Raw genomic sequence first — 15,286 nt, forward strand, 5'->3', positions numbered from 1 at the left:
CCTTATATTTGGACATATGTGGTTTTATTTCAGATGAACTTTTATTATTTCATTAATAGAGTGCTTTCCTTTCTATCTTTTAGACAGAAATGGACCTATAGCTAATTGTGGGGTGTTTTTTTAGTGTGGATGAGGAAACCCAGATTTTAAATGGGCATGGACCTCATCCACTAATGACATAAATATATTCTCATCAACAATGACAAAACATTTTGAGATTTTTATCTTTCATCATTGTAGACTATATTGTAAAAATCATAGTGGAAATGATGAGAGAGATGAAGAAGATGAGGAACGAGAGAGTAAAAGCCGGGGAAAAGTAGAAATTGATCAGCAACAACTAACTCAGCAGCAACTTAATGGAAACTAGGTATGAAAGTTAATTATATTGGCTCTGTTGTCAGGATACAGTATACACACTGATAAATACGTATTGAGGTAATAATGTGCAGTATGATTTTTTTTAATGCTATTATGTTTAGTTAAGCATGTTACTAGAATGCTGAGGATGTGTAGGCTTGCATAGTTTTTTTTCTTTTAACTAGCTGATTTTGTAACAGTAAACACAAGCTATCCACTTTATCAATAAATGTAGTTGTAATGTCAAACCAATAAGATATTCTTGCTCCTCAATAACATTATATTATTGTGTTCCCCTCAAGCATCATATTTTACATTTTTTTATCATCTTTTAAACAGGTTCATGGGACAGAGTTAGAAAACTGGGAATGAATAAGACATCCATAACTACTATTCTTTTTTCACTGTTTTCTAAAATCAAAAAGGGTTTGTAACTTTTTACTGCCCAACTCTTAGATCCTTCATTGAACTGCCTAAAAACATCATGTTTGTTTTATGAGCCTTCACTAGATGGCAGAGTTTGACATGTTGATATTACGTAGCTGTAGTTTGCAGTTTCTGGGAAGCAATTGAAACACTATTAACCCTGTGTATAGTGTCAACAGTTAAAGCAGACATTGAAATGAAGTAAGCTATATTTCTGGACTGAACAAAGTTCTACTGTTTAGAGTGTCTAAGTTTGTTTAGTGGATTCATACTCAAGGGAAAGCATAAGCAAATTTCACTTTACAGTGCAAACACGCCTCTGGTGGCAGCACATGGGAATTTGTGAATTTTTTTTCCACACTCAAGTAATGGAGGCTAGAAATGAAGAGAACCTTCTTTTTCTCTTGGCTTCGACAGCACATGCTAAAAATCTCTTCCAAGAAGTGTGCTAAAGCTTTTCATTTGGTTCCTGTTAAAGTTGTTCTCACTGACCAGCATGGACTCAGGCAACCGGTGATTATAAGCTCTGAGCTCCAGTGCTTATGGCAAAATTCTCTTGACAGTAACCCTCTTCTCTTTTCATGTCATACAAAGAGCTTCTAGCAAAATGATTGGATCCTTTCAAGTTTAAACTAACATTTGGCAACAGCAAATTAAGCCTCTTTAACCTTTAAAGCGTTACCACTTACTAAGGACTTCAGCCACCGTGTCTGAAACCCGTTCCTCTCAAGTGCCGTGTTGTTGTGGAACACTTCATATATTGGCCCAAAGTACGTAAGGAGATCTCATGTGCTGTAGAAGTAAAAAAAAAAAAAAAAAACAGTCTTTGCATAAAACAGTATTTATTTTTAATTTTGTGACCACTATTTTAGAAACTTTATTTAATATTTTTAATGTTTTCATTCATTGCTTTGCTTATCTATAAAATAGGCTTCTGTGCCCTATTTTTCTTCTGGTAGGGTTCAGTGTTGTTTTATTGATCATCAGAATTGTTCCTCAAAGCCTAAGAACCCAGCTTTTTAGAAAGGATTTTCACACTGGCATTTCTAGCTAGTGATATTTTCTTCCACTTACCTGCTGAAGCACATTTATATATTTCTTTATGGCAAAACCAAAAAATTTTAGTTGTGTTCTGCCGAATATTACCATAGCACCTCAATATCAAGGGTAGGGATTCTGATTTCTGAATTATTAGTTAACCTACCACATTAAAGCAAATTAGCCAACAAGAAATAACATGTTAACTTGACTGTACATTGAGATATTCTTCAGCTTATGGAAAAGCATTTTAAAAATGTAACAGGTGGAAAATTACACTGTGCTTAATGACTGATTTTTTTTAACTGCTAGTCCCTTAAAGTCACATTTGTCAAGTGTGTATTCACACATTTACTTAAATCAAGGGACTCGATGATTGCTTTATTTTAACCATCTTTTATTATTTTTAGAAGGAAACTAGCTTTAGTAGTGGATTGCCCTATATGTTTTTCTCCTTTTGCTCTAAATATACCATTGGATTTTGTGTGTGTATGTGATGAATTTTCAAAATTCACCATGACTTGAAGTGCAACGACAGATCTAGATGTTTGTTTACCAAGCTATGTGACTTTTCCCAAAGGATCTGTACTTTATTTCCTTACAGCAGCTTGAAACCCATTATGTTAAATCTTTGAATCACTGTGTCTAGATCATTTTTACATTGTGTGCCATAGACTTACCCATGGAATAATAGAGCACCTTCATTTTTGGACAACTACTGTAATGATGTTTTTAGGAAAAATGGAAGGTGCCGGGGGTAATAATGGCCAGTCAATAATCATGTAATGGACTTCAAATACAATAGCTGTCAGTTAATGAATTTGTTATGTAATAAACTGTGTGGGTTTCTTCAACCCTTTCTCTGCCACTAGCAACCAGAATAGCACTTTACCATTTGGTTGGCTAGATAAGTGGCTGGCTACCTATTTTTCTCACTGTGGTGTGATTGGCTAAATAGTCTTTCATTAAAAATTGAAATGTAAATTGAAGTCACATGAAAAATCACCTTTGGTTGTAAACCTCCAATATTTTGATTCTCTATCATGTTTTCGTCACATGCTGAGTAAAAGTGCCTTACAATGTAAAAATTGTACAGTACTTATGTTCCCGAGTAGCATCATCATGTTCTGGGTAGTAATTACATCGTGGTATGACTATTTAGAAAAATGGACCTCAGCAGTGTATTTACTGTTCATCTCCTAAGTCCTTAACTGTAGTTTTAATAAGCATGACATTATTTGATAAGTATATAACATTTACATCATTTCAAAAAATACTGTCTTTTATGCGTATTTTAGCTTGAAATTTTGAAGCGTCTTTTCTTTTCTCCTTTTTTCTTTTTTCCCTTTTTTTTGTTTTCGTTATCGATATTAAACAGTGTAATCTTTGCAAGCGTATATTGAAGATTATTCTGGAGCATTTATTGCCTTACCAGAAATGTTAGTAAGAAATGTTCTTTAGAGTAGAAAGATAGACTTGAGTTTCTATACTTTAATAAGAGCTCTTTGTTCCTGGGGGGAGGGGGGATGGGAGGGGTGAGTTTTACTTTCATCTCAGTTTATTAAATACCCACAACTGAAATACATTTTATTTCAAGGATCATGAATTTTAGAATTTCAGATAGTACTTGCTCAGGAGTACATGCTACTCAAGATATTAAGAGAATAACAAGATATGTAGATCTACTGTTGAATCAGAATCTATGTACTTGAACAAATGTGTGACTCAAATATCTCAAAGCAAAAGAAAAGTGTTCTAGAATGTTGTTGCTTTTTTAAAAAGCACTAAAGTTAGACCAAGGTATACAGTTTTGTTCTAACAGACATTTAGATTAATTGTAAAGATAAGGAATGCATTATGGGTCAAAATCAAACATTCCTCTCATGTTATGTATATTTTGTTCCTGTTATATTGGCTTTATTTTCAGAATTGTAGTTTGTAGTATTAGTTTCCTTTTATTGGTATTCTTGCATATACTATTCATTCAATAAATGAATTATGACTTTCATGTTTGTATTTATGTCTTTTTTGTGCAAGGGTATGATGAAGCTTATTTGTAACAGCAGTAGTACTGTGTTCCTTTTAGTCTTGCTTTTATTTCAAGGTGAAATACCTAGTTTGTTTAATAAATTTGTCGTTAAACAAGTATGAGAGAGAAAAATGTGAATTTGAGTTTAGTTCAAAGTTTCGCACATAAGGCTTTATCAGGGAGAGAATCAGCAATCTTGCAAAAGTATGATAGAACTGCATTACGTCTTGGTTCTTTTATCATTCCATGATAAAGATACCTACAACTTAAATCGGGTCCTCTGGAACCTAGTTAGAAGGTGATTTTAAAAATAAACCAAAACTCCTAGTACAATTTATCTGCTTGCTAATAAGGGTGCAGGATTAATACCCTTGTCATAAAGGGATTCCACCTTAAAGATTTAAATGTACTCCCTTTACTCTGGACAGCTTACTTCTAGCAGTAGTGCTCATGCATTGAGGTCGTCCTATCCAGGGCAGAAATCAAAGTTTTAATTGGTAGAATTTGCTCATTCCATACATACAATTCCTAACCTGGGTTCCTGCATTCCTACTCAAAAGGAAAAAGAAATCAAGTAAGAGGTTCTGATTAATGCTGGAACTATAGGAGAGTGTGCTTTATTGCAACTGCTACACACATGCTTGGCGAGTGTGTGTATGTGTGTGTGTGTGTGTGTGTGTGTGTGTGTGTGTTGAAAATCCATTACTTAGTTTCATTTTAATTACCCCCTAAAAATATAAAGAGAATTATGTGGTTTTCTTTACCTAATTGAAACGTTGACAGCTGGGGTTTGGGGTTGGGGTGTTTTTTTGTTTGTTTTCTTTTTTCAGCTGCAGTCATCAGCAGTTGCTGAGGTCATTCCAAAGCATAAACGTGCTAGAATTTCCTATGAAAATTCTATGGCCAGCAAATGGCCAGTCCATGTTTTTAAGGGGAAAACCCAGTCCCTGAGACAGTGCTGCTTTATGTATCAACCAGTGTTACATAATTTTGCCTTGTTCAGATAATGAGGTAACTGGGACATTAAGGACAAGGCAAAAATGCATTCTTGATTTTTATTCAGAAGATGAAAGCTATAAAATACCAGTTACCATGAAAGTTAATGACAGTATTTTACCTTGTTAAACTGTAGCAGACATGTTGTCCGTGGGGTCAGTGTACTGAAGTTAGTCAACCAGACCTGGGTCCTTGTCAAAAGATAGCAGATCCATAAACATCCAAATTCTACCTTTGCCTATACCTCTATAGGCTATAAATGTGTTTTTATGTTGGGGGTGAGGGTAGCGGTGGGGAGATAGGGAAGGTACAGCTGGGCAAAGAGCTAACTAGATCTGCTGTGTGAATGAAGGGGCAACCTTTTAAATGGGACCTAGAGAGTAGATATTCAAGGGAGTGTTAGGAGCAGGGAGATAGAAATAAACTGTACTTTAATGTGGACATTGGATTTAGACTGTTGATTTTCTATAAAGTCATTTGTACAAAAGGGTAAGGTTTTTCTGTTTGAGTAGCTTTAAAATCACAGCTATTTACAGATTTTTTTTGAATTTTATTTTATTTTTTATACAGCAGGTTCTCATTAGTTATCTATTTTATACATATTAGTGTATACATGTCAATCCCAATCTCCCAATTCATCCCACCACCACCACCCCAGATTTTTTTATTTATAAAAGTCATATATATACCCATAAAAAGAAATGAAGTACTGATACATGCTACAACATGGATGAAGCTAGCTAAGAAGGGGCTAAGAAGGCAGCACAAAGTGTCACATATTGTAGGTTTCCATTTATATGAAATGTCCAGGAGAGGCAGATTCATAAGAGACAGAATACAGATTAGTGGGTGCCAGGAGCTGGGGGGAGGGGAGGATGAGAGTAACTGGCATGGAATTTCTTTTGGGGGTGATGAAAATTAGATAGTGGTGATGGTTATATAACTTTGTGACTATACTAAAAACCATAAATTATATGCTTTAAAAGCGTGAATTTTAGGGAATTCCCTGGTGGTCCAGTGGTTAAGGTTCCGCGCTTCCACTGCATGCCACACCGCGCGGCCAAAAAAAAAAAGGTGAATTTTATGTTATGTGAACTTTACCTCAATTAAAAACATACGTAGTCATTGTACAAAATTAAAATATAAGATATATCAAGCAAAATGTGAAAATCCCCCCTTTTCCACAAGCCTACTCCCCAGTATTTGATGTGTATTCTGCCGAATGCTTGTGTACAGATACAACTTAGATGCTTTTTTTTTTTTTTTTTAGCATAAATAGGCTCATGCTGTACCTACAGTTCTGCACCTTGTCTTTTTCACTTGAACAACATTACAAGGTGCCAGCACAACTAGATTTCTCACATGCTGTTTAGCAGCTCCATGGCATTGTAGAGTATGGTTCTGTCCAGTCTCACGTGCATCTTCATGTTCTTAAGCAAGTAATTTCTTAGGCTAAATTTCCAGAAGTGGAACTGCTAAGTTAAGGGTATGTACATTTAGAGTTTTGATAAAAATTGCCATCCAGAAAATTTGTACCAATTTAAAAGTCCACCTGTAGGGATTAAGCTTCCTTGCTCTGCTACTCCAAAGAAGTGCTTTTTAATGAAAAGAGGTGTGGTACCTTTTTTAAAAAATAAAATAAAATCATACATGCTGTACAGAAAATTCTATGGGGTTTTGATTTTGTTGTAAAGACCAGATAGACTATATCTCAAAGTGGAATATGAATTATCTTTGGGAAACTGGACACTATATTTCATTTGTGAAAAGATTAAGTCAAAAGGTTTTGTTTTGTATGTATTATTAACAGTAGTAATTGGTGAATCATTTTTCTTCCTTCTGCTTTCTGAAAAGTAACAGCTTGCTCGTAGCTGTTCATTGTTGCCAGATGGATCTGCTTCTCTTTGTGTCCAGGGTCGAATATGGCTCAGTTTAGTGTACTTGAAGGGGTTGTGTACTGTTTGGTTGAAGAATTCCTATGACCTTTATCTGTCTTGATGGTTCCTACTCCCCAAATCATGACTCTAACAACTGGTCAATTATGTAAAAATAAGATAGAATCACTTGACCTTTTCAACTAGTTGTTTTGTCCTTGTATGAATAAAATCGAAGACTAACTAGAAAAATTGACTTGATATTCATATCATGCTTTTAGCTTATTTGCTAGAAAATCGTTTTTTTCATTTAAGAATTTCAAGCAACAGTTAGTTACCTGCATGTCTGAAAATAAAGTAAGAAATAAGAGTAAAAATAACATGAATATTTGGTTATCAAGAAAGTTCCTAAATAAAGAATAAATTGAATGTAGTCAGGATGAATTGATGCCATATGATGCCGTTAGTTTTTTTCTAATTCTCAAAATCACATTTTGTGCTAACTGGGTATTTATGACATTAGCCAAACAACTATTTTACTTAAAAAGATTTAAGTCAGATGTATAATATCACAAAAATAATTTTTAAATATTTTACCAATAACCTGACCTTTGGTCATGTTTCCTTCCTCCTCCTTTTTTTTTTCATATGCTTATAAAATAATTAAGTCTTTAAGGAGGGGCGACAAAACAGGATGACTACACTAGAGAGTTCTTTCTGTAACTTTGAACTGCAGCAATCATGGAGACTGGTGTTACTTTCACTTCAGAGGTTAGCCAGACAACTTAACACAAAGGCTTAGTTTCAAATGTTCCTGATCCTTAAGCCCAATAGGCTTATGTTCTATATTTAGTATTGATTTAGTATTACCAGGAAACAATAATTCTTTGGACCCTGGTCTCATATGTTCTTGGTTAGAGAGCAAGCACAAAAGATAAGCAGTGTCTGAAAGTTTGAAGATCAGAGAGCTGGAATTTTGGCATTATCCTCAAATACAACAGTCTTTCCGGACCTCCCTTAGAAGAGCTGTTCTTAAGCACTTCAGCTCATCCCATGTGCCCAAACAGCCTAGGGCAGCTATCCAGTATGCTGGGGGTGGGGGTACAGGAAGAGGGGTTAAAGAAAACGTATGTCGCTTAGGAAAAAGGCTTGACAGGTTTTCTTTCTCCCTGGGAAAGAGGCAAGGTAGGAGATTTAGGTAGCCTTTACTGCATTTAATAACTGAGGTCACTCCATTCCATGAAACTCGGAAATGCAGCCAACTATTTGTAGGCCACTTCCTAGAAAGATTGACACAAAACATTTAGAACATTCATATCTTTATTCTTTTTTTCCTTTGATGCCCTCCTGGAAACTCTCTTACCTTAATTTCCATGATCTATACCACCCCTTTGAGACCACTCCTTTCCTGACTCTTTTCCCTACCCTGATCTAAGTGTTCCCTGGTGTCCTGGTCTTTGCCCTCTTGTGCTGTTCTCGCTTGTCACCACAGTCTGCTGCTCCAGCTGTCACCTGTGTGTGTTGTGCCGATGACCTCCAGTCCCTAGCCACAGTCTGCTCCACCCGCGGAAGCTCCGTGCTGAGTCTCAGATGAGCCTCTGTGCTATTCTCCTGGACACTTTTACTCAATCTGCTGGCTACTCAAGCATGAGTCTCAAACCAAGTTGTCCTGATAGTGCTACAGTTCATCTACTTTGATTTCCACATCTACTTCCTTAGAATCTGTCATTCTGTCTTTTGGATCCATCCTCTCTATTCTTACTGCTGGTAAACTAGTTTGGATTCTGCTGGGTTTTGTTTGTATGTTTTTCTTTTTAACTTTTTGCCAAGACTCCTAACTTCTTCCACTCTGTGCCCGTGCTCACCAGACTCTTAGTTCCTTGGTTTTCTTTATTGGGCAGTTTTTGGTCTTGCTTCCTTAACTACTCAGTTTGGATAAGATGTTTAATCACCTCCATTACCCTTTGACACCACTGGCCTCAACTTCCCACTTCTTGTAATTCTCTTCCACCTTTTTGCCTCCCCTCTGCCTAGAGTTCACCCCAGTCTTACATCTGGGGAAGATGACCTGCTAGAGGACATCACAATGCAGACCGATGCCACCACAATTTTGGTGTTTAGTCTCAAATTCTCCATATCAGTCTGCAATCCTTTTTACTTACATATGGACTCTACATTTTGGTGGCCTTGGCTCAGATCCCGTGTAACCTTGACTAGGTTGCTGACTCTCTCTGTACCTCCATTATCTCATCTTTTAAATGCAGGTGAAAATACTACTCCATGCATAGACCTGTGAGGATTAAAGGAGGGAACCCAGACTGAAGATCTCCATCCCTGTGCTCCCTTCTAGTTTTACCCTATTTCTCTCCTCTTCTCATATAATTTTCTTGAAAGTCAAGTCCCCACTTGATGTCTCCACTTCCATATCTTTATTATCCATTCCTTAGCTCACTGTACTCGCTTCTGTCTACACATCTCCATTTCTCTCAACTACACTAAAACCACTCAAGCAAAGTTCACCAGTGACTGTTGCTAAAGCCAGCGGGCGCTTTTGAGTTCTTACCTTACTTGACTTCTTGACTCTGTTTAATGTCCCTGACAGTCCAAGCACCATCACATGGTTCTCTGCCAGTCTGCTTTTGCAGATGACCCAAAGATAAGAGTAACTCATAAGATGACAGGAGCAAGATTGAAAAGGCCTTCCAGTGGCTGGGACTGTACATGGACTGTCTACCTAGCCCCTCCCCACTAGCGGAGATTTAATAGGTACCTATGCAAAATCACAATCTGGTCTTTCCTTGGCAAAGGACCTACACATACAGCGTGGGGTGAACTGTAGGCACCTGGGAGGTAAAAGGGTAGAAGGGAAAGTTGAGAGAAGGAAGATGTTGAGGCCATGGGTATCAAGAGGTAATGAAGTTGATTAGCCAACTTGCGTGTGAAAAATGCCACGTGGTAAAGGCAACTCAAAGCTTGAAGCACATCAGAAAGCAAAATGCATTTATGTTCATAGATACACATATATAATTCTTGTTTAGTAGAAAAAATCAAAGTTAAGGTATTTGCCTACTTATAAAACCTATGAAAATCACCAGAGGTACAATGGTGAGACAAAAGCTGGGGAACTGTGAAAATTCTAAGCCTGTTATGCAGATAGAATCAGGCAGCAGACACCTGAAAAGGGGCCACACAGGAGCAGAGGGAGGTGGATAAATTAAGAGCTTTATGGTCTGAAGACCTGGGTTTGAGTCCTAGTTTTACCACTAGTAAGTGGTAACTCTGAGCAAGGTACCCTCCCCTTCTCTCAGCCTCAGCCCCACCCCATCTGTCAAAATAGTATCCCTGTTATTTATGTATATACATATATCCCTTAAACCACTGGGTTGTCTTACAGAGCAAATAAGATAAAGTGATTTTAAGTGAAATCAGCTGGTTCATGGTAGATAACAGTACAGAAAAGTAATAGCTATTCCCTTTCCACACAGTGATCCTTCAGATATAAAAGTGAAGCTATCCCATTACTTTTTAAAGTTTAAAAAAAAAAACTTTCACTATTCACCTGATGCTCATCATGCCTAAATTAGAAAATACAGATAACTAAAAAAAAAATGTTTAATCCCTCATAATCTTGTGGACCATAGGTCACCATTATATTTTTTGTAAAATCTTCAATGTTTCTATGCATATATGTAATTTTATAAAATGGGCTCATATTATACCTACTGAGTTGTATTCTGCTTTTTTCATTTAAAAATGGGAAATTTCTTCACAGGTCAGTAAATACACTCTATCATTCTTACTGGTTGCATAATAGTACATTTTGTGGCTGGATCACAGCTTATTTAACCATTTCCCTATCATCAGACAGTTAAGTTGTTTGCAGGTTTTTTTGTGGCCATTATTTTGCTAGTGCAAACAGTGCTGATCTAATCATGAAGAAACAACAGAGAACTCCAGATTGAAGAATGTTCTACAGAACAGCTGGCCCACACTCTTCAAAAAAATTCAACGTCTTGAAAAACAAAGGCAGAGGAGCTGTTCCAAATTAAATGTGACCAAAGAGACATGACAACTAAAAGTAACGTGCGATCTTGAGTTGGATCCTGGTTCAGAAAAAGAATTCGTGCTATGAAGGACATTTTGGGGACTTTTAACTAAATGTAAATATGGACTGAATATTAGATGATACTGTATCAATGTTAATTTCCTGATTGTGATCGTTGTTGTTATATAAGAGAATATCCTTGTTCTTAGAAAATACATACTGAAATGCTTAGGAGTAAAGGTGTGTCATGTCTGCATTTTAACTGGTTCAAAAAAATTGTGTGTGTGTGTGTGTGTACCTATGTGTATGTATAAAAAGACATAAAGCAAATAGGGTAAAATGTCACAAGTTGGTAAATCTTGGTGAAGGATATACAGGAGTTCTTTGTATTATTCTTGTGACTTATCTGTAATTTTGAATTTTTTTTTTAAGTTAAACACACCAGCAGAAACAGCAGCTCTTGTTAAGGAAGCCTGAAGAAGGAAATAGTAGTAAGCCTTGGTGAGCCATCAGGATATTTCACTAGGGAACCACATCTGGAGGAAAGAGTATAAACTGTATTTGGATCAGGTGGCCTAGAGAGGACCCCTCTCCTTTCCCATTCAGGAATCAGGGAATTGGGAATCAGGGTGATTCCCAACCTTTTCTACTGAAGTACACCCAAAATAGAGGAAATTGGTCTTTTGAGCTGTTTTCACCCTTCAGCTGCAACTGTTGTGCTTTGTATCTCATTTCTTCATCTATCTTAGATTCCTTTTTCATTTTGTTGAAGTAGTATTTCTTTTTTTCTTATAGGATACAAAGTAACAAGTATTTAAAAATAATGCTGAGATGAACATTCTTAAACATATAGCTTTCTGCCTTTGTCTGATTATCTCCTTAAGATAAATTTCTAAACAAATTCCCAAGTCAAAGTTCTGTGCACATTTTTAAAAGTCCATTAATTCATATTACTAAATGCCCTGCAGAAGGCTTTTACTGTGAACACATTAGCCAGTTTCAACAATTATTAACTGATTTCCAATCTTGTTTCATATATACCCCTACCTATTCCTCTCCCACAGAAATATATATATTTCTCTAAAAAACAAAGACTTTTAAGAAATAACAATCACAGTACTATTATTGAACCCCTCCAGTGTTTAAATTTCTCCAGTGGTAAGTGCTAAGTGTTTGTTATTCTTATCTAAATTTCCACAGATTTGAGGAGGGAGAAGCAAACAGAAGTTCTTGAGGTTTTGTTTGAAATCATCTTAAAGGTCATAGTTCACTTTATATATAATTATCTCTATATTATATGTTATACAGGTATATATTACAGGCAATTCTGGTAGACTGTATAAAATCAGATGCTTATTAATCTAGTTTAATGCTAATTTAAACTCTCCAAACACACTTAAGAATATTAGGATATACGATCAAAATAATACAGATAAAATACAATTGCTAAATAATTATTACAACCATTTGTCGGATAGCATGCCTTTAAAAGTCCACACACAAAGTTGAGTAGAAACATTTTTATATATTCATGTAAATTGCAGAATTTTACCTGGATTCAGCTAAGCAAATTATTATGAAATAGCTGCCAGTGAAAATGAGTTATTTAAAAAAGCAATCGATTAGGCAACAATGAATTTGTTGCCTAGTCAATTGCTTTTTAAATTTCTAATAAATGGTGGAAATTTGGCATAGTCTTAATTATGTAGTAACAAAGTCATTATTAGCATTATTTTTTATCCATGCTGATACTATTCCTTTAAACTAGTTTCCTGTATTAGGAAGGTGTTTCCAAAGAAAATCCCATGATATGTCATTTCCACTGGTAGCTATTTCGCATAGCCTGTGGACCAGCTGAAGGGTGAAAACAGCTCAAAAGACCAATTTCCTCTATTTTGGGTGTACTTCAGTAGAAAAGGTTGGGAATCACCCTGATTCCCAATTCCCTGATTCCTGAATGGGAAAGGAGAGGGGTCCTCTCTAGGCCACCTGATCCAAATACAGTTTATACTCTTTCCTCCAGATGTGGTAGTTGCTGTTGGTGCCCTGGCCAGGTCCCTTTACCAGCTGTGCCCCCATCCCACATTAGCTTCGAGTGCACCTTACCTGGGACCTATGGTTTCTTGCCCTTGCCTGGTGGGAGCCTGGGAGGCTACACTCCCCCTCTTCCCAGGTAGTCAATGATACTAGGATACAAAATCCTTGTCCCCCGGGCCTGAAGGCAGGACTACTGCAGCAGGTCAGTCCAGGGCTCTGTGTCCTTGCTCACCTCTCTCCCTCTCCTGCATCGATTCCTCCCTTGTGAGTTTTTCTTTAAGAGCGCCCCCTCCACAAATCAGAGAATTGAAATAACGTTATCAGTCAGGGAAAGAGTTATGCTTTTCTTTTAGAAATATAAGTTTCAGTTGCAAGTCCACTGATAGTGAATTTTTAAGCAAATGTGTTCATTCCAAGGGCATTGACACAGCCTGCTAAACTGAGGGTTGGAAGTGGAGCAAAAAAGAAAGAATGGGGCCTTTGTCTATGCCTGTCGGAAAATAGAGCATTAAAAGCAATTCTGATAAGATTCTAAGACAACCGCAACTAGATTTCTCATCAGTTTTACTCAGTCCTGTTTGGATTTCCACTTGGAGTAGTCGTCTACTTTTGTGAAGTCAAATGCCCCTGCACCAAAATAGTCCTGGGAATCCTGAGTCTTAGGTGCACTGGAACAGTCTGTCAGTTTTATGCACCTGGTAGCAGTATCAGCTTACACTGAGAAGCCTGCTTCCTTCCTCCCGAGGCTCTGAGACTGTTCTTTATCATTCCTTCCAGGAGACTCACTCTAGCCCAGAGCTGTCCTACAGAACTTTCTACAGTGGTAGAAACGTTCTGTGTCTGGCTGTTGAACATTTGAAATGTGGCTAAGTAGGACTGAGGAACCAAATTATTTACTTTATTTAATTTTAATTCATTTAAACTTAGATTTAAATAGCCACATGTGGTTAGTGGCTGCTCTATCAGATGGCACAGCTCTATCGAATTTATAGCAGGGCCCTTTAAGTAAGCGTGAAGGGAGAGCAGAAACCAAGTGCTGAAAGATGGAATGGTTCTGTTTCATTTTTTAGAGTAACCAACAGTATCAGAATGGAGGAAACTGGAATGCCTTATTAGAGAATAGTACACAAGTGAATGGACCTACTTGTAACTTTTTATTAACTTAGTGTATGATAACCCTGAGGCAAAAACATTATGAACAGAGAAGGCCTTGATAACTCTTCAGGGTTTTAAAATCTGTCCCAGTACAGTGTGTGCTATATAATCACTTTCAAACAACAGAGCTATTTTAAACTCAGCCACAAAATCTTCTTCAGAAGTCAGTTTGTTATCTGTCACCTTGTTACTACCCAGCTTGAAAAGGTACACAATTTCCTATAGTAGTATTTGGCCTATACAAAATTAACCTAAAGTAACCTGAGCTTCTGTCTTTGACTTACAACTTTCCCTGTGTTGGAAGCCTGAACTATATAAGACAGTTTACTGTTGAGCTCATTAAAAATATATGAAGCATATCTATTATACCTAATTATTTCTAACACACACCCCTCCATCCTGATACCACGGGTCAGGAGATGAGGGAGTAAGCCTTTGGTGCTAGCAGCCACCTAGGAGGGTGCTAAAGATGGTTTGGTGTACAATACCCTGTCCATTTGAGTATTCTGAATTTTGGACCCGGTCCTGGAAAAGAGCAGCATTAGAAAGAGATGTCATGTCAGCATACAGATACCTGAGAACCCCAAGAAGCCACAGCCTTAGCTGTATTAATAACCGGAGCAACAGTGCTTTCTGAAAACCACAATAGCAGGTAACATAACCTTAGGGATTTTAACTTCTCTAGAAGTAAGGAACCCTTTATTATTCTTTCTGTCTTATTTGCTGATTTTTCTACAATTGTCGATAGCAGAAACACTCAAATGCAGCACATAAGCATGAAGGTAGGCCTTTTAAGAGTACACATTTATGTTGGGTGAGGCAACAACTCTGCCTTCATTTAGAAAGTAATTCTTGGGACTTCCCTGGTGGTCCAGTGGTTAAGACTCCACGCTCCCAATGCAGGGGGCCTGGGTTCGATCCCTGGTCAGGGAACTAGATCCCACATGCTACAACTAAGACCTGGTGCAGCCAAATAAATAAATATTTTCTTTTTAAAGTAATTCTTTTATTGCCTCACCTTGAGAACAAACTGTATACTCAATGGGTAGTCCTTTTTATTTTTGTGAGCTACTAATTCTATTTTATATAAGGTTCTCTTTTCAAAAAAGAATTTAACATACCTCAAAATGTACATATTTCAATATTTAAATATACAAATTTAAGTATACATACACATACTAAATACTGATAGATGGCATTACATTTTAAACCTTAGTTGTTAAAATATAATTACTCTTGGGACTTCCCTGGTGGTCCAGTGGTTAGGACTCCACGCTCTCACTGACGAGGGCCTGGGTTCAATCCCTGGTCGGGGAACTAAGACCC

General features: G+C 37.0%; 1 protein-coding gene across 8 annotated transcripts in view; it reads left to right on the forward strand.

The window, feature by feature from the left end:
- The window catches only part of PHF6 (PHD finger protein 6), a 51,862-nt gene extending 48,126 nt beyond the window's left edge, over positions 1 to 3,736 (forward strand). For 6 of the 8 annotated variants that reach the window (XM_059911362.1, XM_059911367.1, XM_059911365.1 and 3 more), the window contains 2 exons: positions 241 to 370; positions 700 to 3,195. In XM_059911362.1, coding sequence (XP_059767345.1) covers positions 241 to 370 — 130 coding nt within the window. In that variant the 3' untranslated portion in view covers positions 700 to 3,195. The other 2 variants (XM_059911364.1, XM_059911363.1) reach the window with 2 other exon arrangements.
- The last annotated feature ends 11,550 nt before the right edge of the window (positions 3,737 to 15,286 follow it).

Source organism: Balaenoptera ricei, chromosome X (genome assembly GCF_028023285.1).
Source record: "Balaenoptera ricei isolate mBalRic1 chromosome X, mBalRic1.hap2, whole genome shotgun sequence".
Lineage (NCBI taxonomy): Eukaryota > Metazoa > Chordata > Mammalia > Artiodactyla > Balaenopteridae > Balaenoptera > Balaenoptera ricei.